General features: G+C 41.9%; 2 protein-coding genes across 2 annotated transcripts in view; one reads left to right on the forward strand and one right to left on the reverse strand.

Moving 5' to 3' along the window:
- nrg2a (neuregulin 2a) overlaps positions 1 to 4,971 on the reverse strand; it is a gene marked incomplete at both ends in the record, with an annotated part of 203,053 nt that extends 198,082 nt beyond the window's left edge. Inside the window, one exon of the mRNA XM_080749322.1 lies at positions 4,563 to 4,971. Coding sequence (XP_080605448.1) covers positions 4,563 to 4,971 — 409 coding nt within the window. The remainder of the gene's footprint in view (positions 1 to 4,562) is intronic.
- Positions 4,972 to 11,973: 7,002 nt separating this feature from the next.
- puraa (purine-rich element binding protein Aa) overlaps positions 11,974 to 22,893 on the forward strand; it is a 32,067-nt gene continuing 21,147 nt past the window's right edge. The window contains exon 1 of the mRNA XM_080749182.1: positions 11,974 to 12,047. The gene's annotated coding sequence lies outside the window, so the exon portion shown is untranslated. The remainder of the gene's footprint in view (positions 12,048 to 22,893) is intronic.

Consider the following 22,893-nt stretch of genomic DNA (forward strand, 5'->3'; position numbering starts at 1 on the left):
TCTTCCGTCTACAACAAATCTCTTTGCTAAAAATAGAACATTTTAATTTTTAAAACAAATATAACTAATTAAATGAATGCAAAATAAAAGTAGATTTAAAAAAGGATGTACAAAAAGGAGTGAGAAGAAGCATAACTTATTGCCTCCCACCCCTTCTCCATCAATAATAAATATCAATAAAACGCTTCCACGCTAGTATCTATGATAAACCAATATTTATACACATACAGTACCAACACATAGACTCATACTTATAACTGTATATCGCACGCGCACACACACGCACACACACACGCACGCACGCGCACACACACACACACACACACACACACACACACACACACACACACACACACACACACACACACACACACACACACACACACACACACACACACACACACACACACACACACACACAGTAAGCCTACATGCATACAGTATACATTTATACCAAGTACATACAATACACACATTCAGTACTACAATAAAAAAGAAAGACCTCCCTCAATAACCTCATAACAGTAGCCCCTACACCTAGTGATATCCAACACCTTCTTCATCCCTGTACCTCTTGAGTATCATAACGTTATACTTCATTTTAAACTACTGTCTGCACATTGCAGTCCAACGTAAAGATCATTCTACTCAGTTGGAAGAAAGGAACATCTTGAAGAAAGAAAAGACGTTCTACACCATGGCATATGCACCATTGACACACCACTGAAGTCAATATTTTTGAATGATTTGCAACCAAAAAGAAGACATGTCATACTTTGTTTTCTGATCGTGTTTTTTTTATGCGCACGCAATATAGTTTTATGAGGTATATAAAGAGCACGGAGAAGGTTTCTAGCTGGGTAGTGAGCTGTCAACACCAGAATTGGTTGGCAGGCTGTCAATAATTGACAGTCTTGTGATAACAGACCATAGTTAACTTACTCTGTGCTTGTTTGATACCTCAATAAAAGTATAAAGTGTGCACTTGGAAAGCCAAGACAGTATGTCTTCTTTTATTTTCCTTAACTGGTTATTATTACAAAAGGTGGGTCGCAATCATTCAGAAATGTGTTTGTTCGGAGTCAGACACCCCACTGACTACCATGCATTCCATCAAACGTTCAGCTCCAGTTTGCCTCCCAGTAAAACCAATCTGCCAGCTGGAGTTGCCTGACCAAGACAGTGATGTAGATGTCTCCGTTACATGGCCTTGAACAGATCCTAGGTGACACTTCTCCTACTGAAAGAAAATGATAAAATAAAATAAAGAAGTGAGTGGTGCCTCTGCTGAGTTCATTGTGGGCTAGCCTTAGCCAGCACACACTAGTTGATCCCAATTTATATTTATTCCACTTTTTTGGCATCCTACTACTTCCACATTATTTTAGCATGAAAGACTTCAGCTTGTTCAGCTTTACGCAGTTATTATTGCTTGTACTTTTCTCTTTACAAATCTTTATACTTTTTGAGATTTCTGGGGGATTTTCTATTTTCATTAAGTGTCCCGTGAAGCTTGGCCAATGAGCCAAGTGTGGGAACAAAGCCAGATGTAGGAGCGGTTATAGTGCAGAAGCCTTGTGTAAGAGCAATAATTCAGAGGTACAATATATGTATGACCAGGTCTTGTTTAACTTGTATAGAAGTATAGACAGAGCTGTGTGGTGGTGATTCAGAAGAGGAATATAGGCTTAGTGCAGGGGTTCTCTAAGGAGCCTTTTCCACCGGCAAAGAGCCGGTTCCAGAACCAGTGCCGGTTCAACTTTCTTGGAACCTTGGTTCGTTCTTGCGAACCGGCTTGCGTTTCCACCAGATTGAACCATGATTGAACCAGAAGAACCAAGGATTTTGTGGTTCCCGTTAGGCACCAACTTTTATGGTTCGGAACCAACTCCGGTTCTCGGTGGAAAAGCTCACCTCTGGTTCATGCCATAGGCGGGAGAAAGAACCCGAACCGGTTATTTGCCGGTGGAAAAGGCCATTAAGTCTGTAACTCTGAGGGTTATGGGGGTTCTTGGTTCTTGGTTTGAGAACCACTGGCCTATAGTATTTGTCCTCTGTCCAGATGATTCCTAGTGTTACTCTGTCAATGATCGGGATGAGCAATAGAAACAGAAATGAAGCGTTAAGAAGACTGAAGGCACTAAGCGCAGTCAGGGCCCCACAAAGAGTGCTACGTGTGATGTGTTGTCATGGAGCTCAGAATTCAAAATAGCTCCCCCATGATGTGTTTGTAATTCTGAAAGCACTAGGTGATTTCATTAATTAGCACACCTTGCACCAACTTGGGGGGCCAATTAGTGAAAACACCTGGTGCAGTGTTTGTCTGGGAAGGAAGCCTGCAGATCATCAGCTCTCCATGACACATGATGTTTCCACAACACTGCAAGGTCCACATTTCCCATGTAGCCAACCATTCACAGATAAGGCCGTGCACCCGTCAGGTCCAGGAACAATCAAAGCATCTACATGGAAACTGTCCGGGCCGGTTATAATCACCTCCATTCACATACATTTTCAGATAAATGACAAATGCATTAGTCTGAACTGATCTCTCTCTCTCTCTCTCTCTCTCTCTCTCTCTCTCTCTCTCTCTCTCACAAGGAGGGAGGAGAGAGAGAGTATATCCTACTGCACAACGCTTGCACTGACTGACACTGCCAACAGCTGATTTGATGGGCATGAGAGAGGAGAAAATACTGTATTAATGACGGTGAATATGTCATTTGTCATTTGATCTGATACTTAATGACAATGCGACATCTGCTGACCAAAGAGCATTCCCCAGCTAGGCTAATTGTACTGAGTTTCTAACATGAGGTTGTTGTTTTTATCTTGTATTGATAATGTTATGTTGCAGTCAAACCAGATAAAGTAGGCTATACCGCAATACAAAACCTAAAACAAAGCCTTGGTAAACATTTCCAGTTTAAGATTATCGCATGTAATCCCAGGCCTCTGCCTAGAGAAGACGCACATGTGCATGAAGAACCAAGCCGACAGAAAAACAGGCTAATGCCAGTGAGGGATTAGACAGGACCATTGAGCCTATATCCTTCTGGCAATTTGCAGGGCAGCGTGATTTCAACCACATTGTAAAACTTGACCCCCAGCATCCCTGTTCTGGGGGCAAGGCTCATCAAAAAGAGCAGATCGACAAGCTCACAACCTTGTAGATCGTCTATTTATGAAAAAAGAGCAGTGGTAGAAAAAGTAGGCTACTCAAATTCTTTACTTCAGTAAAACTATCATGCTGTTACAAGTAGAAGTCCGGAATTCATGTGTATGTAGTATGTACCCATTATACAGAAGGTCCCATTTCACAAGTTTTAAAATCTTTTGAAAATAGCAGATCTACAAGCTCACAATGGGTTGCATTGTGATGCATTGTGAGCTTGTAGATCGGCTGTTTTCAAATGTATATATAGAGCTGAAGTGGTTAATGTATGTTTTGTAGTAATAATCAAAGATGATCAAAATCTACAAAATAGTAACTAAAGTTTTCAAATAATTGCAGTGGAGTAAATGTACAAATATTTGCCTCGGATTTGTAGTGGAGTAGAAGTAAAAGTATTGGAAATACTCAAGTAAAGTACAAATACCTCAAAATTGTACTTAAAGGGGAACACCACCCATTTTCAATATTTAACTATGTCATTGATATACCTTAGAGGAGTTGTGTGGAAATAGAAAAAAGGTTCCCCCCCTTCTGTGTTGCCTACAACTGGAGGATTTATTTTGGGGTTTGTATTGTAAAGTACAATGTGTGATGTCATCAAGTTGTACTTTACAATACAAACCCCAAAATCAATCCTCCAGTTCTAGGCAACACAGAAGGGGGGGAACTTTTGTTCTATTTCCACAACTCCTCTAAGGTATATTAATGACACAGTTCAATATTGAAAATGGGTGGTCTTCCCCTTTAAGTACAGTAGGCTACTTGAGTAAATGTACTTAGTTGCTTTTACACCACTGGTAGGTCTACCAAGTAGCCTACTTGCAACTGGGTTTTGCTATATAGCCTAATGGAGGGTGTGAGTGGTTAAAAGGCTACCCGCCGCGACAGGCCGCTGTCCGTGGTGCTGAAACGGTCTCTACATAAGGCGTAGTTCAGTGCTCGATGCCGCGGCTCATGGCAACAGCATCCCTCTACAAGTGTTTCCGGATGGTGGTACATCATGGTAGCAACGCTGCTGAGCTTCAAACGCACAGAGCACAATGCAGATAGTTCAACACAGGACTCAGACACAACTGCAATTCCTCAGAAGCAACAGTGCGAGGCGCATGTCTGTTGCAGAGAGAGAGAGAGAGAGAGAGAGAGAGAGAGAGAGAGAGAGAGAGAGAGAGAGAGAGTGAGTTTGATTGATCATGTGGGGCTATGGGAGCTTGCGAGAGTTGTCGAATATTGCTGCATAGACGCCCCGATAGGCCCCCGTGTCTGTTACCCCACTGACTCTAATATACATGCTGTGGCCATTCAAGCTATAACCCAGCCACCATGGTCAATGAAACGGTGGGCACATTCATGCTTCCGGGTTCTGCCTCACAAAGCATTATGAACTTACCGCAGTCCTCACACAAGATCTTCCCAACATCCTTTTTAAGGTTCTTTCCACTCGTGTCCAGGGGCGCGAACGATGCCTTGAAAACCAAGGGCTCGTCAGTTGGGTCCATGAAAAAGATGTACTTGTGGTTCTTCTTTACTTTGGTGCACGGAGCCTCCGATCCGAATTCTCCCACGGTGACGAGCTGCTCGCGTTCCAGCCCCCCGCTGTTGAGCGGCCACACGTCCAGCACTCTGACATTCACACGGTGCGGCTCCGCGGAGACGTTGAGCGGCGCAGACTGCACCTTCCCCTCGATCACCACGGCGGACTTGTAAGCCTGCTCCTGCAGGGAATTCAAACTCGGGGAGTAGCAGGCGAAGGAGACCCCGATGACCAGCATGGATAAATGCACTGAATCAAGCCTCATGCCGCCTGCTTTGGCTCGGTGGTCGCAGGTCGCGTTGCGGATGCAGGGCTCTTTGGGCTGCGGGGCGATGGCGATGGAGAGACAGCAGAGATGCTCCAGTAGCACGGCGGCAGCGCGGCAGACCTTGCATAAGTGTCCATGCCATCGGGATCCGCTGCTTTTTCTACGAATAATTCTGCAATGGTGTAAAGAGCAGCTCGAAACAGGAAACCGGGTGACGATGCCGGGTTTAAAATCCAGTCAAATGAAGTGCTTCGCGCTAATAAGACATCGTAGATAAACCAAGCAATTGCACGGATTCTCCCTCCCAGAATATCCTCCAGAATATCCCCCTATTATGCCATAGTAGCCTGACTGCAAAGACGACGCCACTCTCTATCTATCTTTGCCCCAGAATTGCAGTGGCATAAGATAGCAGCCTACTGCTCAGCGGTGATGGTGTTCCACGCTATCATCTGCAGCAGAACAAAAAGGCGCAAAATGCTGCAGTGAACCATAAGTTTTGTAGTCCAGTGCACTGCGATTCATTCCCTCAAAAATAAAAAACAATATTAGATGTTAGGCGGTGTAACGTTATAGCACACCGCCTTCCACCATGCACAATTCTCTCTCCGCCTCCCCCAACTCACCACCACAGACGGAGAGAAAAGATGCCGTTGGTTTGCCAGGGGCTCCGTCACAAAACGCACGACTGGAGCACCGAGAAATAGGCTACAGATGGACCAACGGTCGATCTCCCAACTCCCAAACCCATTGAGCGGATGACAATCACTCCATGGTGTTTGTCAACAGTGATCTCGCGTTCAAACGAAACAAACCGATGTCAGAATCCATCACGGTCCCTCCTCTAAAGCGCCTCTTACAGTAGCCAAGGCATTACTCCCCCCCAAAATATCTAATCGGCTTAAATTGGAAATACAGCTGCATACAGTGTATAGCGGGCCCGGAGGAATCATGTGGCTGCGATGACTAACCCTGCGAAAGCATTTCACAGTGTTGGCTTCTTCACCAGACTATTGCCAATGAGTTGTGCGTCTTATTCCATTAAGTCATGCCCTGCATTCAGCTCACATTCGCTGCTCTGCCTCTTGAAAAAAAAAAAAAAAAAAAAGGGAAAACTGACGTTGAGACACCGCATAAAATCCACGGCTGCGACAGGTCTTTAAAAAAAATAGAAACTACAATATCTAATCAGTGAAAATGGGGCAGGTGTAGCCTATTTGACAGTAAGTTACAATGCATTTTTGTTATAATTATCCTGAAGTTCTGCTTCATCTGTGCACGGCACTGAAAAGAACGAATCGAGGAGGCACAGAAACACTTTCTGAAATAAAATCAAAAGTTTGATCTGCTATATAATGACACATAATATATATCTATAATATATATAATGCGGATATATTAGGATGTGAATGTGATGCAGCTGAAAGCATCATAAATGGCGACATCTGCTGACCAAAGTGCCTCTGTGAACTTGAAGAGTTCACAAACGTTCTGTAAATATTGTTCTAAAGCAGATATTCCTGTTAATAGTCCACTCCTATTACAACGACCTCTTGCACCAATTTGTTGAATGCATTCAACTGATGGAGTAAAGCCTACCACAGGGCCCAGGGGTCCTCAAGGGAGAAATACAATAAAAGGTTCGAGGACCACTGGTTTAACAGACTGGACTGCTCGAATGACCGCCGGACGTGCCCCCATGGTCTGGATCCATTATCTTAATAAAATAAATAAAATGTGCATGCCAATAACATTACATGAATAACAGGGTGGCAAAGTTAATGAAATCATTCTCATATGTTGACTTATGTATGTATGTATGTATGTATGTATGTACTATGTATGTGTAGCAGGATGGGCGTTGGCTACCAATCTGCCCATGGCCCATCCTCCTCCCACTCATCAGTGGGCTGATTGCTGATACTATTTAAGCAGCACACACTGTGCGCTCGTCAGGTTCTCCCAGAAGCTGGCCTGTTGGGCTTCAGCTGGCCATGCGTCCCACAGCATGTGCCCTCATATCTTTGGCTGGCCTGTTGGGCTCAGCGTCACATTATGCAGGTATGTGCTTTCTAACTGTTAAACAATTGCACATAGCCTATATTGTGTGGTATTGAACTTGACTGTTATGTTGTCCTTTATAGCTCTGTGCTACAAACGGTCCTCCTGAACTGTTTGCTCCTGGCGTGTGGCACTATGTCACCATGCAAGGAAGGTAGGCTGTTTTGGTTCTTCTCAGCAGTCAGCCTTTAATTTGTTTGATAGCACTAGCCTATAGTAATGTACATATTTATTCTTTCAGTTCGCTAACTTATCTGGTTCCCACCATTGCGGGCTTGGCGACCTGTGCGCTCTGCCCTGGCAAATGGGGTAGGTTACTGTCAGTTTGCTTGCTTTTGAGTTCATCATTACTGAATAGTAGGCTAACATGGCCGCTTATCATTGCAGGGCCAGAGACACTAACTGCTGCTTTGCCGGATGTACAAATTCCCCATTGAGAACTTCAACCCTACTTGCACACCTCCCATCCACCACTCGGGACTGTTTTAACTGTGCATGAGTTTGCTGGTAGAGACAACCTGGACACATAGGCCTCTAACCAATATCATCCTGTGAACTGATGTATCTGAATGGGCTATATTGACTTTCATATTACTAATTGCTATTTCTATCTACAGGCCTGGTGCTGGGGCTTATGCCTGGGACAGGTACCGGCCGCCTGTGGTGTTAAACCCCTGTTTTGTTGTGTTTTAGCTTTTTGTTTTGTTTGCTTTGCTTTGCTGTGCTCATTGGGGATGCTACTGCCATGGGGCCGGTTAGCCTGCCCCTCCTCCCAGTCCCCAGCACTGGCCTAGGAGACTTAGTATGTCTTATGGACTCAGTGTCTAAACTCTCCTGTTCATTGAATGCATCTTATTTTATTGATATGACGTATGATCTTAATGACATAACATGATGTTTAAATAAAACTCATTTTGTACTTTTTAAAACCTGTTTCTGCCTTCTCTCTGTACAACGAACCTAGTGGGTATTTTATGTATTCAGGTGGTTCAATATATCTAAAAACTATTTCCTAGGGCGCAATACCCTAGGTGGCGTTGTTGGCAACTTTTAATTATACCACCATGTTACATTTGGCGTGGGTCGGCAGGACGTACTAAATGAAGGCAGAGACGTGGTAATTTTTTTTTCCTTTGGATTGTATTTAGACAAATTCTGAAACATCTTGTTTGACTTAATTTTCTGTTTCTTTTGTTCAGAGGCAAAGCAGCAGCATGTGTCGGCGAATAGGACAGCCCCCCCCCCCCCTCCCTCCCTCCCTCCCTCCCCATAGGATGAGTGAGTCTTCAGTTTTGTTCACCTCTGAAGGAGCTGAACAAGCCAGGGTTTTAAAAGGTTCGATGGCTGGCCTGTTGGGCTTCAGTCCTTTCAATTTTGTTCACCTCGAATGAGCTGAACAACAGTTTTTAAAGTTGTGTTTACTCTGTTAAGAGCTGGACAGTCATAGTTTCAGAGGATTTTAATGGTGTCCATATACAGACACTGACATTTCAGGCAGGCAATCCGTCAAGGGTGTCTCATAGTGGCTGGCCTGTTGGGCTTAGTCTTCAATTTTGTTCACCTCGATGAGCTGAACAGCCAGGTTTTAAACAGTTGACTAAGCACTTGTAGCGCTCCCAGGCTCTCCCATAAAGGGACCGGGTGGTGATAAGTTTGATCAGGGGTTGTTAGCTCTAAGGGAAGTTTTGAGGTGGCAGCCTTAAATGGACCACTTCGCGGCAACTTTGCCTTTCGGCTAGGCCTCAGTTTGGGCTGGGAGTGGGGATGGTGAGGTTAGGGTGCACACAGGCAATGGCCATGTCGGTGTCGGTACCTGAAGGACCTGCACCACCCCTTCCCAAGCACCCGGGAGCCACCTCTCACGGAGGGACGCTCATCTAGTGTATTACTCATAGTGTAAATTGTGTTCTTCTCCAGAGGAGCTGAACAGTCCATAAGTTATAGTTGCAATTGTGTTCTTCTCCAGAGGAGCTGAACAGTCCATAATGTTGTATTTCCATTGTTCTCCTCCAGAGGAGCTGAACAGTCCAGAATGTTACATTTCAATTGTGTTCACCTCCAGAGGAGCTGAGCAAGTCCTTGTTCCCATTCAGTTTGTTCATAGTAGCTGGCCTGATGGGCTTCAGCGTCATAATTATGGTTCTAGTAGTAGCTGGCCTGATGGGCTTCAGCGTTACATTATGTTTCAGTAATGGTTGAGTTTATTGGCTTGACTGCTTCTATATTATGTTGTGTCATCGTCGGGGCGACGATGCAGTTGGGGGGGATGGATTGTAGCAGGATGGGCGTTGGCTACCAATCTGCCCATGGCCCATCCTCCTCCCACTCATCAGTGGGCTGATTGCTGATACTATTTAAGCAGCACACACTGTGCGCTCGTCAGGTTCTCCCAGAAGCTGGCCTGTTGGGCTTCAGCTGGCCATGCGTCCCACAGCATGTGCCCTCATATCTTTGGCTGGCCTGTTGGGCTCAGCGTCACATTATGCAGGTATGTGCTTTCTAACTGTTAAACAATTGCACATAGCCTATATTGTGTGGTATTGAACTTGACTGTTATGTTGTCCTTTATAGCTCTGTGCTACAAACGGTCCTCCTGAACTGTTTGCTCCTGGCGTGTGGCACTATGTCACCATGCAAGGAAGGTAGGCTGTTTTGGTTCTTCTCAGCAGTCAGCCTTTAATTTGTTTGATAGCACTAGCCTATAGTAATGTACATATTTATTCTTTCAGTTCGCTAACTTATCTGGTTCCCACCATTGCGGGCTTGGCGACCTGTGCGCTCTGCCCTGGCAAATGGGGTAGGTTACTGTCAGTTTGCTTGCTTTTGAGTTCATCATTACTGAATAGTAGGCTAACATGGCCGCTTATCATTGCAGGGCCAGAGACACTAACTGCTGCTTTGCCGGATGTACAAATTCCCCATTGAGAACTTCAACCCTACTTGCACACCTCCCATCCACCACTCGGGACTGTTTTAACTGTGCATGAGTTTGCTGGTAGAGACAACCTGGACACATAGGCCTCTAACCAATATCATCCTGTGAACTGATGTATCTGAATGGGCTATATTGACTTTCATATTACTAATTGCTATTTCTATCTACAGGCCTGGTGCTGGGGCTTATGCCTGGGACAGGTACCGGCCGCCTGTGGTGTTAAACCCCTGTTTTGTTGTGTTTTAGCTTTTTGTTTTGTTTGCTTTGCTTTGCTGTGCTCATTGGGGATGCTACTGCCATGGGGCCGGTTAGCCTGCCCCTCCTCCCAGTCCCCAGCACTGGCCTAGGAGACTTAGTATGTCTTATGGACTCAGTGTCTAAACTCTCCTGTTCATTGAATGCATCTTATTTTATTGATATGACGTATGATCTTAATGACATAACATGATGTTTAAATAAAACTCATTTTGTACTTTTTAAAACCTGTTTCTGCCTTCTCTCTGTACAACGAACCTAGTGGGTATTTTATGTATTCAGGTGGTTCAATATATCTAAAAACTATTTCCTAGGGCGCAATACCCTAGGTGGCGTTGTTGGCAACTTTTAATTATACCACCATGTTACATATGCATGTGTATGTATTTATATATATATATTAGTATGTATGTATGTATGTATGTATGTATGTATGTATGTATTTATTTAAAGATATGGATACATTTCAGTTGTCCCTTATAGGTTATGATTAGCTGAGATTAACCTGATTAAGAAGAAACCAACGCGTGTAAGGTAAAGAGATCATGGGTTAGGCTCTCTGTCAAAGTGTATGAATCATTGAGTCATGAGAAGGCATTATAATGAAGACGTGCGTCTTCTATTGGCTGCTGTCCGTGGTGCTGAAAGTGAAAGACGTCGAAAGTGTCGACTGTATATATATATATATATATATATATATATATATATATATATGCACAGGAGTTTCACTAAAGTGCTTGATAGCTTGTTGTAGAACGGTTCTACAACAAGCTGCATATTAGCCTATAATAAGCCTAATTTTTGTAGGATACTTTGTCATTTATGGTCTGCTATTCTCGGCACGCGACAGACACCGCCGCTATACGACAGAGGAGGCTACAGCACGGATATGGCTTGCTTTAGGACTGTGGAGCAAGCAACAGCAATTCCTGGTGAAGCAACAGTGCGAGAACCTCTCCCTTCGCTATCTCCGAGATGAGGTTCCTTGCTCTAGCCTCGTATAAACCAGCCTCGTCTGGAAATCTACATTCATTAGGTTCCTCTGCGTCAGCTGCCCAAATTAGATTTCTCCGGTGAATGTTTGCCACGCTTACATGATTCTTAGCTTTACCGCACATTGTATTCAAAAAGTAAAGGTCGTTTTAGCGTCTCTCAGATGTATAATTTTTGAGCGGTGGAGAACATCTAAGCGACGGGTTGAAACAGGCGTTTAATCGCTGTTTTAGTCAGCCTGTGGCCAGTTTTCTCGCCCCGACCAGGGAACACGTTAGTGGCCAGTCACGCATGCGCATTACTGATTCCGTAAAATTGCATTGTGGAAAAACTGGCCACAGGCTGACTAAAACAGCAATGTAAAGGCCTGTTTCAACCCATCGCTTAGATTTCCTCCACCGCTCAAAAATTATACATGTGAGAGAAGCTAAAACGACCTTTACTTTTTGGATACGATGTGCGGTAAAGGTAAGAATCGTGTAAGAGCGGCGAACATTCGCATTTGGGCAGCTGTCACCGAGGAACCTATCATCTCGGAGCTATATAGCGGAGGGAGAGAGCTAAGTGCGACGATGCGCATGTCCGCTAGCTGGGTTCACTCGGTGCGTGTTGACATCATAGGTGAAGCGTGAGCTCGTGTGCGTGCGTGAGTCCGTCTCTCTCCCTCTCTCCATGCCACGACGCGCTGTTTCGTTCCCATCTTTGAGGTGAATGCGTGTTGACAGACAGCAGGCCCGACGTCGTCATTATTGATCTTTGGAACGTTTTGTCTTCTCTCTGCAAGACGGCACCGGGGCTGTAAGGCTCTCCGCGTGCCGTTCCGAGCAGGGTAAGATATTATTACTGCGTTCTTCTTGCTACATGCCGAGTTGCCGAGTAGGGCTGACGACGACGCCGTGTTTTAAACATGTCATGCTCAATGTTACAGTGACAACAGCGGAAAAGTGTCCTTATGTTGCAGCCAGTCGTGTTTCATTGCTATGGCAGCATGCAGGGTTCGCAGGCAGAAGGCAGGCAGCATGCCATCGTGTAGAATAGCAGTGTGAAACACGGCTGACATTCGACGGCGGAGGAGAGACGTGGTAGTAGACTGGTATATAGCACAGCATTCCTGTACCAGGATACACGGCACAGTAAATAAATGAATAAACTATAACTTTCGGGATGTGGTCAGCGGCAGCCCTTTTGGCAGGCTGCAATGACATCCCTGGAAACAGCGTCGGTAGGCTAGCCTATATGATTAGGCTACCTCACGAAGCCTTGTTTCTCAACCTTTTCAATCAATATTACTTCTGGAAACCCAGTTTGATTGGCTATAGCCCAGTGGTTCTCGAACTTTTTCATGTCAAGGACCCCCAAATTGACACCGCGGACCCCATTTGAAAAGATATGCCACAGAGGCCCCCATGAGAGAAGGTTTTTACGGCTCTAGCAATGATTCCCAACCATTATCATTTCAACGACCCTCAGTTTGACTACATTAGGCTATGGACCACCATTTAATGGCATTTCTATCTCTGCGAAATCAATGTTCATTTAACTCTGAGAGTGTACAAATGGAACCAAATGGACCCGTTACCATTTGGTGCCATTTATACACATATAACCAGGGTCTATTTGGTTCCGATCATTTAGCTGCCTGGGGACCCATTCCCTCAAAAACCGATGAAACCCCAATCTATATGGAACCCGTTTGGTTCTATTTACACCCTGAGTTGCTGACCGATATATGGATGGGGGTCCATTCGGTTCCTAAGTATCAGTCATTTAGCCTCGATGACCCCTGGCGGTCCCCTGATCCCCCCGCATCCAGAACAAGACAGTGACCTATTTAACAAGAACGCCCCCCATCTATCAGGTAGGCGTAGGCCTATCAAGTTCATTGGAAGTTTGAGTAATGGTGAAACATGACCTATATACCATGTTAATATGGCCTATAAGTAGGCTATATACATTTAACCAATTGGTTATTTAGTCTGACGAAACAATTGAACACATCATATAACACCGTTTAAATAAATAAATAAATACATAAATAAATAACATGAACAGCATGGGTCTACACTTTAATGGTGTAGGTGTGGGTAGGCCTCTGGGAGATGTGTGCAATACAATGGGTCATATGATATGTAGGCTATATGAGCTGAGCTCAACATGCAGCCAAACCATTGCCAGGCGCAAAAGGATAAAACATAATCTTACCATTCATTCCGTCACAAAGACAATGAGAATGACAATGAGGAGTGCTAGTGAAGCGTTTGCCTACAAGAATCAATAACCTATCCAAAAGAAACACACCCCTATAACGCAGTGGTACTCAACCTTTTCAGGCCGTGACAAAATAATCATATTTTAACTGGGGACCCCCCCCCCCCAACCCTGCAAGCACTAAGAGTTGAGGCATACATTGTGTATGACGTGGTTCTATTGAAAATAGTAGATCGACATGCTCACAACGCCTCGCGTTGCGAGGCATTGTGAGCATGTAGATCTGCTATTTTTGCAATTTCTGCCACTAATATTTGACAGTTTGGTCAATGTTTTGTCATTTTAGAGGTGTTAAAAAGTCCTTAAATTGTCACTTTAGAAATGTATGTTGGTTTGTTTACTGTTGAGTGAGAAATGTTGAACATTAAGCTAATCATCTGGGGACCCCCCAAAATGATTTGGGGTCCCGACCCACAAGTTGAGAACCACTGCTATAACGGACCATGAATCGCAATTAACCTAAAAAAACAACAATCGCATCGGATGTCAAACCCTGAACAAAATGTGTAGAAATAGAAAATAGAAAATAGAATAAAAACAACGTGTAGGCCTGGCTGCACGTCCAACAATATGCACGTATAGGCCTATCCAACACAAGTTCGCTGTAATGAATGATTGTATGGCGGCCTATACCGCAGGTTGATGGGTTGGCCTCTGGCGGATTAGACTTAATCCCGTTGGCTCTAAAGCGTTAAAGAATTACGAGTTCAACACAAAATGTCGTGCTTTCGTCCAGATTGCAAATTTGTTTTAAATATAGGCAAAATTAAACATTTAGGCCTACAGAATATTTAGGCCTACGTAAATATTTGGGTGTGTAGGCCTATTGTGTCGCTATTTATGACTTAGCAACGGTCAGTTCATATTTAGGCCTAATATACCCTAATAATATTAATTCACAGTTTGGTGTACATATGTATATCAGTTAATTACAAGGATATAAAATGGAAGTTATGCCTGGCAAGTTCTTGCAATAATGCTTTAAGACATCATTTCAATTTCCTCGTGCTATGAATTATTTTATCTTAAAGTAGACCAATACATTTGAGAAACATATAACAGAAGAACTCAAAGGCGTTAAAAAAATATAAAAATATAGCCTTCAAAACCATTGTAATAGTTTGTTTAGGAGGCTGGAGTAGCTAGCCTAAAATAAAACGCAGACTCGTGTAGGTCGACATTTGTTTTTATCCTATAAACTTTTTGGACGAAGCATCGGGCCTTGTTTTTAGATCTGACCCTTTCGAAGGCGCCGAAGAAGAACGTCTCACGGCGTGATAAATAGCATAGCCTACTAACTAACGAATATTAACAAACTGATTTCAGCACCGTCTAATTTTAGGATAGCATCGTTTTCATCAGCCATGTGGGGCCACCGGGTTAGGGACTATTAGGCCTGACAAACTGACACATGAGTCGTGCTTAGGCCTATAATAAAAAATAATCAAATGTTGTTGACCTAAAAAAATAAAACAAGTGAAAAATAAAAGAAATAGAGCAATTTGTTGCTTAAATTTGACGTAGGTCACTGTATAATATTATATATGTGCTGAAATGGTGTTGATGCAGTAACCATTTCCCTGAATACCGTCCGTGTTGTTGCCCAATTGAGAAAACTCCACGGGATTTTGTGTACGACGACAATTGCAATTTGCAAATACGACTACAAATGCATTCGTTCTTTTTGAATTTCCTGTACATTTTAGGCAATATACAATATATACAAATAGAAATGGCTACCCTTTCATAAGGCCAACATGGAAATGCCATGTAGTCATTTGTGTGTCATTTCAACTCTCAAAACTCAATATTTGTGCATCACGCAAGACAACGGACACAATCTATACGTTACCAGTAGAATAATAGATATGTTGATGGTTAGTCAGTCTGTTTATTGCTATAAAGCTAAAGTTGGTCCAAAAACGTTCACATCAGGATCAATTTGCGAAATTGCCACGCATGGCTCAGTGATGATTTGCGGTGGAGAGCGATCATACAGAGTTTAGATGGAACGTTTAGCTTGTAAGGGCTATTATTGCTGTATCAATATCAGATTGAGGGGATACATCCACATTCAAAGGAGCTTTATTGGCATGAGATGGTGAAAAGTACTCAAATGTTTAATAACAAATAATAATAAAAGTAGCAATACCACAATATAAAAATACTGTAGATTGTCTATTTTCAAATAGCTTTGGTATAAAGGGCTAAAATGGTTTGTGTATGTTTTATAATATTATAATTTATATCTGCAAAGTAACTAATTAAAGTTTTCAAATAAAAGTAGTGGAGTAAAATATTTTCCTCAAAGATGTAGGAGTAGAAGTAAAAGTACTGAAAATTGGAAATACTCAAGTACAAAAAAAGTAAAAGTACCTCAAGTACAGTACTTGAGTAAAAAAAAGTAATTAGCTACTTTACACCACTGCTAGCTTCCAGATTAGCGTATAGACAGTGGATTTAGCCCTACCACGCCAAACGAAAGACACAATGACACAAATATCCTTTAAAACAAGAAGAGAAAAAAAAGGTGAAAAAAGGGAGTTTTGTTTTCTAGTATCAACAATTTATCTAAATATGGACACGCTTTATAGATGCACAAATTATCAGCCACATAATTGAATCAATATCCTCCTACCTACCTACCTTAGGAGCCTAGGAAACACTTATAGGCCTTTTGGTCAATAAAGCTGCTTTGGGCTCTTACCGTGAAAGGTTATGGCTTCATTCTATGATGAACTGTTTGACATTTTAGCTCAAAGGGTCGGGAAGGTTTGCAGTGGTTCCCAAACGTTTTAGTCCGTGACCCAATAGAGAAATTAGACATTTGCCCGGGACACAAACTATAGTGAAAATTCACAAAACGTCGCCTGTGAGCTTGTAGATCGGCTATTTTCTACTTCTACTTTCTTACTTCTTAAACGTTTGTGTTCTAATTTATGACATTTCTTAAGATTTGTATTAGTTTTTTTACTGAAATAAAATAATTTAATTTAGTTTTTAAAAACATTAAAAAAATGTTTTTTTGGGAATGTTTTTTGAAAGTATTTTTGAATAATAATAACTAAAAACCAAGATGTATAGGGAAAGAAAAATTAGGGGACCCATAAAAATGTGTCTGTGACCCACAAATGAGTCCCGACCCATTGTTTGGGAACCAGTGACAGAGGATGTTTCTCACGTCAGTCAGATGAAAATACTCTGCATGTTGTTGGATTAAAACAGACATAGGCATCTGATTATCTGACATTACAACCCATACTGTATATAGGGGAGGTTATCAATGGAAAAATGATAACAAAAATAATAATTATTGCAGCCTAATATTTCATAGACATGAATGGATTCCTTGCAATGACGTTCTTGACTTACTTGACCCATTGGTTCTCAACCCTTTTCAGGCCGTGACCCCCCAAAATAAATTGAACTGGGAGAACTTGTAGGAGTTAGGGCATTATAATACATGTTGTTTGTTCCACATGATAAATATTATGAAAATAGCAGATTGTTGTGAACTTGTAAATCTGACATTTTCCTATTTTTTCCCTATTTCTTATATTATTTCATTTGTCAATTTGACCAGTTTTTATTTGTTGATTACTTTTGTTAATGTTTTTTCTTAAACGTCCTTAAATTGTCATAATTGTCATAATCGTTATGCATTTTGGTCATGGTTAAATTTTGAGCCCTGACAAGTTCATAAGCAGTGGTGAGGTAAAAGTACATATTTGGATCCGAGATGTAGTGGAGTAGAATTAAAAGTAGGCCTATTGGATATATTGGCCTACTATCACATATCCAATACTTTTACTTCTACTATTACTTCAAGTAGCTGCTCAAGTAAAAAGTATAGCCTACAAATACCTCAAGTCAAAATTGTACTTAAGTAGGGTAGGCTACAGGCTACTTAAGTAAATGTACTTAGTTACTTTACACCACTGTTGATAAGCATGCAGCCTGATGCAGTAGCTGTGTCTCGGGGTAACAAATCGCCGTTAACAAGTTGACGTCTTCCACAAGTTGTGGATGGATTTTACTTCACGGCAACTGTGGGAAAATGCTCCGTCAATCTGCCGTCAACCCACAACGTCCGTGACGTCAGACTATTGTAAGCAGTTGATTTCCGGTTCAACGATTTCAAAATAACAGCATGGGTGACAAATCATGTTTTTTTTTTCTTTTTTCTTTTTTTTTCAGTTTTTATGTGTTCCAGCAGGAACAAAAATATGATTTATTTTTTCACAATGTGGCAGAAGGTGCAATTTATTACTTTTATTTATGTGAATTTATTACAAAATGTGTTAATAACCAAATCATCCAAAATCTATAAAAAAAATAGCAAATCTACAAGCTCATTGCATTGAGATCTTGTAAATCTGCTATTTTCGCTAATTGTCATAGGATTTATCTATAATAGGATAGCCATAGGCTAGTCTATGAAGTACTAAGGTGGTTAAAAAAGGTTGTAGGCTAATCATGACTCCTGGCAAATTGTGTCAATCCTCAATATTTGATCAGAATTACTTTGCTGTAGATTGAAATGAATTTAAAAAAACACAAGGTATTTAATTTTGAGTTATGTTAATTATGACATATTATGGTGACTTTGCACATGTTTAACCCATTAAGACATGAGGCAGATTCTATCTTCTAAATCCTAGATGTCTTTTTCTAGAAGCAAAGATTTAGATTTGAGTTAAACATGTTAGCTTTAAAAAGAAATCATGATTTTTCAGAGATCTACAAGCTCATGGCGCTGCACGAAGTGACATGCTATGAGCTTGTATATCTGCTATTTTGGAATAGCCAAAGTATTTTTTAAAAAGTGGTTAAAAATATATGGGTTAAGACTTTTATAATGGGCACATAATAAGATCAGTTTCCTAAAGAGTCAATGGCATTAAATTGTAAGTTACTTTTATATTAATGTAGTGGCACTGGTGACCCAACCTTTTTGTTCCATAAAAACAGCAAAAAGTGAATTGTCAAAAAGAAAAAAGGTTTGCCCCAGTGAAACATGTTGGGTGAAACTATGCCATTTGTTTTGTCATTGTAGCAGTTCACCTACAACCTCAGCTGCTTTGCTGGGGCTTCTCAGACAGGCCGTGACACAGGTACACTATATGGTACAAACTAATTTATCATAATTCGAGATATGTTGATGCTGTCATGACACTCTCTCTCTCTTGAGTGTGTGGGGATGATTTATTCTGTGATGCACATCAGGTGTGGAGTCACACCCAGCCTAGAGTGATTGAGTTTGACCTAGGCTACAGTATATACAGTAAATGGTGCATTTATATACTGTATAGCTTTTTATAATAGATTGTGCTTTATACATTCACCCATTCACACAAACATATACACCAATGGTGGAGGAAACCACACAAGGCACCAACCTGCACATCGGGAGCAATTAGGTAGGGGTTCAGCGTCTTGCTCAAGGACACTTCGACACTATCTCTGGGAGAGCCCAGGATCGAACTGGGAACATGTGTGACATTTTTCACACTTTTAGAGCTTATCCCATGTCATAATATGGACATACTTAGTAACAAACATGCTTCACACTGGCCTGTCTCTACCTTTTGCAGCGTGAGCCGGCAGGCTACACAAACACTAGCCCTCTGTTGCACACAGCTGCAGTGAGTGAGATTCCAGCGTTCCATAGCCTGAAGGGATGGGACCTTCTGATTGGTTGAGACGGCGTTTCAGACTGAAACCTCCAAATGAAATGGGGAGAGTATTATTTGCAGGTCGTTCAGTCCGAGTGTATCAAAGTATGTAAGGCTACACACATTGCTGTGGCATAACGCTGAGGAAAACACATTGCTATGGCAAAACGCTGAGGAAACACGCACAGCCACAGACTGTGATACAGGGTTACCGTACCTAAAATAATAACCCCTCCTCCAAACCATTGTAGCTTACATCTCCCCGGAGTGACCAGTCGCTTCCCCTTCACTTGGAGCTGGTGGAGGTGGCTCTGGGATTGGGCTGCTGCAGGGGCTAAGTGTGAGGTGGCTCAGCTGGTGGGTCATGGTGGTGGCTCCTTGGTGGGGTTGCTAGTCGTAGTCGCAGGTGATTTACCTGTGGCTGTTGCTGCACTGCTTCCCCATGCTTCAGTGGGCCCACCATCACCGTCATTGGGGCTATTGCTGGGCCCCCCAAGGATGCTGTGGTGGTAGCCGGGCATATAGCCAGTGCTGTATGGCAAGCCGTTTTAACATTTAATCGATTCACCCTCCTATCCGTAATGTATGTTTTAGATATCCGAAATCACATTTCTCCTAGTCAAAACTGCATTCTCACTAGTCATAATTGTAATTAAAGATATCCATAATAACAATCTTACTGGTAAAAATTGTATTTCAAGATATCCATAATTAAATCCCTCCTAGTCAAAATGCCATTTCAGATATCCTTAATTCCTTAAATATATATAAGTGGCCGTTTTAACATTTAATAGCTAGACTGACTATCTATTCAAGATAGGGTTAATTGCGTTCTTCCTAGTCAAAATTAAAGTTTTGGATATCTATAATTCAGTTTCTCCTAGGAGAAACTATATTTTCTCCTAGCCATAATTCAGTTTCTCCTAGGAGAAATTATAGTTTCTCCTAGGAGAAACTACAAACAGTTCCTCCTAGGAGAAATTCAGTTTCTCCTAGGAGAAACTACAAACAGTTTCTCCTAGGAGTAATTCAGTTTCTCCTAGGAGAAACTGTGGTTTCCCCTAGTCATAATTAAGTTTCTCCTAGGAGGAATGATGTCACTTTTTCTATTCACTTGTATTGTTCTTTTAGTTTCTCCTAGGAGAAACTGCATTATGACTAGGGGAAACCACAGTTTCTCCTAGGAGAAACTGAATTACTCCTAGGAGAAACTGTTTGTAGTTTCTCCTAGGAGAAACTGAATTTCTCCTAGGAGAAACTGTTTGTAGTTTCTCCTAGGAGAAACTATAATTTCTCCTAGGAGAAACTGCATTTCTCCTAGGAGAAAATATAGTTTCTCCTAGGAGAAACTATATTATCACTAGGATAAACTACAGTTTCTCCTAGGAGAAACTGAATTATTACTAGGGGAAACTACAGTTTCGGATATCCCAAATTAAAAAATCATTTCAGACATCTATAATTACATTTTGGATATCTAAAAACACATTTTGACTAGTACAAATGACATTACAGATATCTACAATCCATATTACGACTAGTGCAAATGTAATTTCAGATATCTGCAATTCCTATTATGACTAGGAACAATGCAATTACAGATATCTATTGAAAGGCGCCATTTTAACATTAAAAGCATTCACTGCCTAGCTATAATTACATTTTAGATATCCCAAATCTAATTTCTCCTAGTTGTAATTACATTTTGACTAGTCAAAACTGCATTTTGACTAGGCCAAACTCAATTTAGACTAGGACAAACTCCAGTTTCTGCTATCTAGTAGAATAGAATTATTACTAGGAGGAACTAGTTTCGCCTATCCGAAATTATGTGATTTAAGAGGGCATAAATGACGTAATTTCTCCTAGGAGAAACTAGAAGCAAGTGGGCGTGCCTAAAATGACGTAATTTAAGAGGGCATACATTACGTAATTTCTCCTAGGAGAAACTGAATTTCTCCTAGGAGAAATTACGTCATTTATGCCCTCTTAAATTACGTCATTTTAGGCACGCCCACTCGCTTCTGAGTCAGGAAGTAAGATCGCATGGGGAATCCATTCCCCATCAATGTTAACTAAATCTGTTAATTAAAACCGAGTGGTAGGTCGCAGAAAGAAAACAAGACCAGTTCTGAAATCAGAATGATGTCAGCTTTCTAACGGTGCTAATGACAAGGCCCGATCGCGAGCCTATCGCGATCGCTGCCGCGAAACGTGTTAGAGCATGTATGCTGTTTTTTGGCAAGCCGTTTTAACATTTAATATGTGAAGTCAGCATGTTCCGTCTGACAGCCAGCAGATGGGGCTGTGGAGCAGGTAATCTAATCACTTTTTAGAGCTGAATTTCATAATTTGTGCTGCTAAATTCTGCTAATTCATGTCCATATAAATGAATGTACATAAATATATATATACTAGTAAGACGCCTCTGGGCGACGGCACAGTGATGTGGACATCAGGGCTGTGGACATCAGGGATCTCCATATATGGTCATAAAAGGGATTTGTTCCCCCTGCTTATTTTAAGTCGCTTTGGATTAAATGTGCTGCTAAATGCCTAAACTGTAAACAATTAGAGCACATCCAGCACTAAAGAATTAGACCCTTTTATTCTGATTCATTGCCAAAAAATGTAACTTCTATATACAGTATCTCACAAAAGTGAGTACCCCTCTCATTTCTGCAAATATTTAATTATATCTCTTCATGGGACAACACTGAAGATATGACACTTTCAGTGATGTTACTAGGTTTTCAATGTAATGGGTCCCGGGACCCACAGGTGGTCATTCAAATGGGTCCCAGAAAAGTTTTATGAGTCCTCAATATAAAGTTTACGCACGCAAAATGCCGTCGGACATCGGTGGAATCAAAACATTTATGTTTCTATCGCATGTTTAAGACTTTCTACGTGGATTTTATATGTGTTAACGTAGGGTAAAGTAGGATGCTCTCACCCATGAACAATGGTGGTGTCTGTGGAATTTTTTTTTTTTTTCTTTTACCGCGACGCGGTAAATTATTTTAACATGGACTCCAATGGAGGCGCATCCCCGGGACCCCAGGGCCATGACATGAATGAGTCCCTGGGTGACTTGAATGAGTTTTTGATGCGGGATGCGCACGTAATGACATCACTGCACTTTGATACAATGTAAAGTAGTCAGTGTTGTACAGCTTGGATAATAACAGTGTAATTGTATTGTACTCTCAAAATAACAAGACTTACAGTCATTAAACTGCTGGCAACAAAAGTGAGTACATCCCATATGAAACTGTCCAAATTGGGCCCAAGTGTCAATATTTTGTGTGGCAACCATTACCTTTAAACACTGCTATAACCCTCTTGGGCATGGAGTTCACCAGAGTTTCACAGGTTGCCACTGGAACCCTCTTCCACTCGTCCATGACCTCCATCCCAGAGATCGTGGATGTTAGAGACCTTGCACTCCTCCACCTTCCAATTGAGGATGCCTCACAGATGCTCAATGGGGTTTAGGTCTGGATACATGCTAGGCCAATCCATCACCTTTACCCTCAGCTCCTTTTTTAAGTCAGTGTTTGTCTTGGAGGTGTGTTTGGGACCGTTATCATGTTAGAATACTGCCCTGCGGCCCTGTGTCCGAAGGGAGGGGATCATGCTCAGCTTCATTCCCACGCTGGTGAATGCTAACCTGGTGAATGCTACTATGCCTAAACCTAACCCTAACCTCAGTAATACTATGCCGTATAG

Source organism: Nannobrachium achirus, assembly GCF_963921795.1.
Source record: "Nannobrachium achirus genome assembly, chromosome: 19".
In the NCBI taxonomy this organism is placed as follows: domain Eukaryota; kingdom Metazoa; phylum Chordata; class Actinopteri; order Myctophiformes; family Myctophidae; genus Nannobrachium; species Nannobrachium achirus.